Genomic DNA, 2478 nt, shown 5'->3' on the forward strand with positions numbered 1-2478 from the left:
GCTGGCTCCTGCCCCCCTTGATCCCAGCAGGGACCAGTCCCCCATGGGCTCAGCATCCCTGTATCCCAGCAGGGACCAGTTACCCATAAGCCCAGCATCCCAGTGTGGTGACTGATATCTCATCAGTGCAAAATCCTGTATTCCAGTGGGGAACAGTTGGCCCAGCAACTCAAAGACACCAGTCCCTCACTGACCCAGCAGCCCTGTAGGGACCAGTGCCCCACTAACCCAGTATCCCAGTGAGGACTGGGCCTCCGTGAACCCAGCAGTCTAATGGGGACCAGTCCCCCATTGGCCCTGGCTGTCATTTAGGACATCTTTGCCACCAGTTTACGGCCACCCCGTGAGCGCGAGGATAAGCCCCACCTTGAAAGCTCCATCTGTGACAGCAGGAGCTGTGACCCGGCTGGGTGAATGCACGGAGGGCCTGGCGTGTTGCTGCCCCCACTGTGCTCAAGCAGAGGAGTCCGAGGCTCCCAGTTCGGGATTTGGCTCCTGCCCAGTGCTTGGATGCCCAGCAGTGATGCCCGAATTCTCCCTTCAGTCACTTGTGTCTCCACACAGCTCCTGAGCGAGCTCCAGTCTCACGGCTCTGCTCTAGCCACTGGGCGCTGCACACCAAGCTGGGTTTTGCTGCTGTCGTCTCTTGGGACACTTCAGTGGAAGATGATCTTTTTGTATTTGGAATTGGGGATCTGTCCTCGCGACTTGAGCCTCCTGACCGCCTCGCGCATGTGTTTGGGCTGCAGCGGCGGCAGCTCCCCCCACTTCTCACACACGTCCAGAGCTAAAGAACAAAACAGAGAGAGCTCACGTCAGCAGGATGGCCAAGCTTAGTCCCTCTCCTACGGTCTGAGCTTCAGCTTTAAAGGCAACAGGTAAGAGTTCTGTTCAGGGTTTACAGCTCCTGTTGTTAACACACAGGAATGAAACCATTTTGTGCGCTTCCCTCCAGCTGCAAGAACAGTCAGTCTGAGGGGCATCTGTACGAGCAGTAACAATACGCTGCGTTTCAAACCACTCAGCTTCTGTGGAGTACGCTGGTTTAAGTCACACCAGAACCTGTGATCTTAAACCACCTGCTCTGGAGCTGCCCCTGCGTTGGGGAGGGTGTCCTGGGGTGGTTGTGCAGAACTGACAGAAGGTACAACCTCCAGCGGACTGAGGCCAGTTTCTCTTCTGTCATTTACAGTGAGTATCATTCCTGCCGTGGACATGAAGCAATTAACATCATGAAGCAATTAAGGACAGCAGTGAAGCTGCTTATCCACCTCAGGCAACACACTGCTGCAGACACAAAGCAGGCAGCTGGTGCCCCCCAGTAACGGCAATCCCAGCACACACCAGCTGGCTTTTGGTGACAAGTCTACATGGAGCGCTTGGCACCGAAGCTGGAGCTGTCTCCTGCAGCTCCAGCAGAGCAGGGGCCCAGCCGGGTCAGCCTCCCGCCCCTGCCCCGAAGAGATCTCAGCTCATCCCAGAAAGGAAGAATCTTATCGGTTAAGAGGCTTAAACGACTCATCTCCCTCTGAGCTGAGCTTGTCGACAGCAGCATTAACAAAAGATCCCAGGGCAGCCTGCTCACAGCCTGACTCAGAGCAAGAACTTCCCCCTTATTCTCCTCAGAGAGGATAAAATGGGAGGCCAGTGCTCAGCAGCCTCTGCTGACTCACAGGCGGTGACGGGAGCCGAGGGGACTAGGGGCAAACGCCGCCTCACCCTGCTCCAGGCTCAGCTCTTGACTGTAGCGTTCTGCTGCTGATGGCAGGGCAGAGCCCCAGGGGACAAGATGACAAGCGTCCACCCTTGCTCCATATCCTTCTGCTCTGCTGTAAGCAGCGGGTTTACCCCATATTCTTAATGTTTCACTCACCATTACTCAGCATTTGCCACTCACCTTCCTCCACCACCTCCCCAACGAAGACCTTGGAAATGCCGGACATGGCAATAACCACATTCTGTGAGACGGAGGTGCCGGTGATGGACTGGATGAGCTGGGTAAGCGGAGAAGGACAGGCACGGCGTCAGTGCAGCAGCGGTCAAACACTTTCACTCCTGTTTAGCACTTTGAGCCTGTCAGTTATCAGCCAAGGGCTGCTGAAACTGCAGTAAATGACTTCAGAACCAGGTCCTACAGCTTTGGGCACGAGCTGACTGTCAGGCTTTTAGCTCATCCTCATTCTCCTCAGACCCTGGACCAGGAATTACATTTCCCTGTTGCCTCATGGCGCCCCATTGACGATGAGCTCCTGTTCAGACTGCAAAAGCCACGCCAGGGCTCTGGGCTAGGCTGTAATGGGATAAGCCGAGCTGATAATGGCCTCAGCTACGGGGGCCAAGGGACAGCTGGAGGCCAGCTCGGGCCGGGCTCAGCCTGCGGCTCTGCTCAGGCTTCAGCTACGGTGAAGCCTTATTGAACTCTTACCCGTTTAATAGCAGCTTTGGGGAAAGCAGACCGGCGATACATCTCGTAGCGGT

At 55.9% G+C, this 2478-nt stretch overlaps 1 protein-coding gene across 1 annotated transcript; it reads right to left on the minus strand.

Annotated features, from left to right (window-relative positions):
• Nucleotides 1–656: 656 nt before the first annotated feature.
• On the minus strand, nt 657–2476 carry TAF11 (TAF11 RNA polymerase II, TATA box binding protein (TBP)-associated factor, 28kDa; the record flags this gene model as incomplete). The annotated part of the gene is made up of 3 exons (XM_010137999.1): nt 657–787; nt 1898–1994; nt 2426–2476. Coding segments are annotated over 3 exons (279 nt in total), but the record flags the coding sequence as incomplete, so codon positions are not given.
• Nucleotides 2477–2478: the final 2 nt, after the last annotated feature.

The sequence above is a fragment of the Buceros rhinoceros genome, unplaced genomic scaffold (genome assembly GCF_000710305.1).
Source record: "Buceros rhinoceros silvestris isolate BGI_N320 unplaced genomic scaffold, ASM71030v1 scaffold12006, whole genome shotgun sequence".
Lineage (NCBI taxonomy): Eukaryota > Metazoa > Chordata > Aves > Bucerotiformes > Bucerotidae > Buceros > Buceros rhinoceros.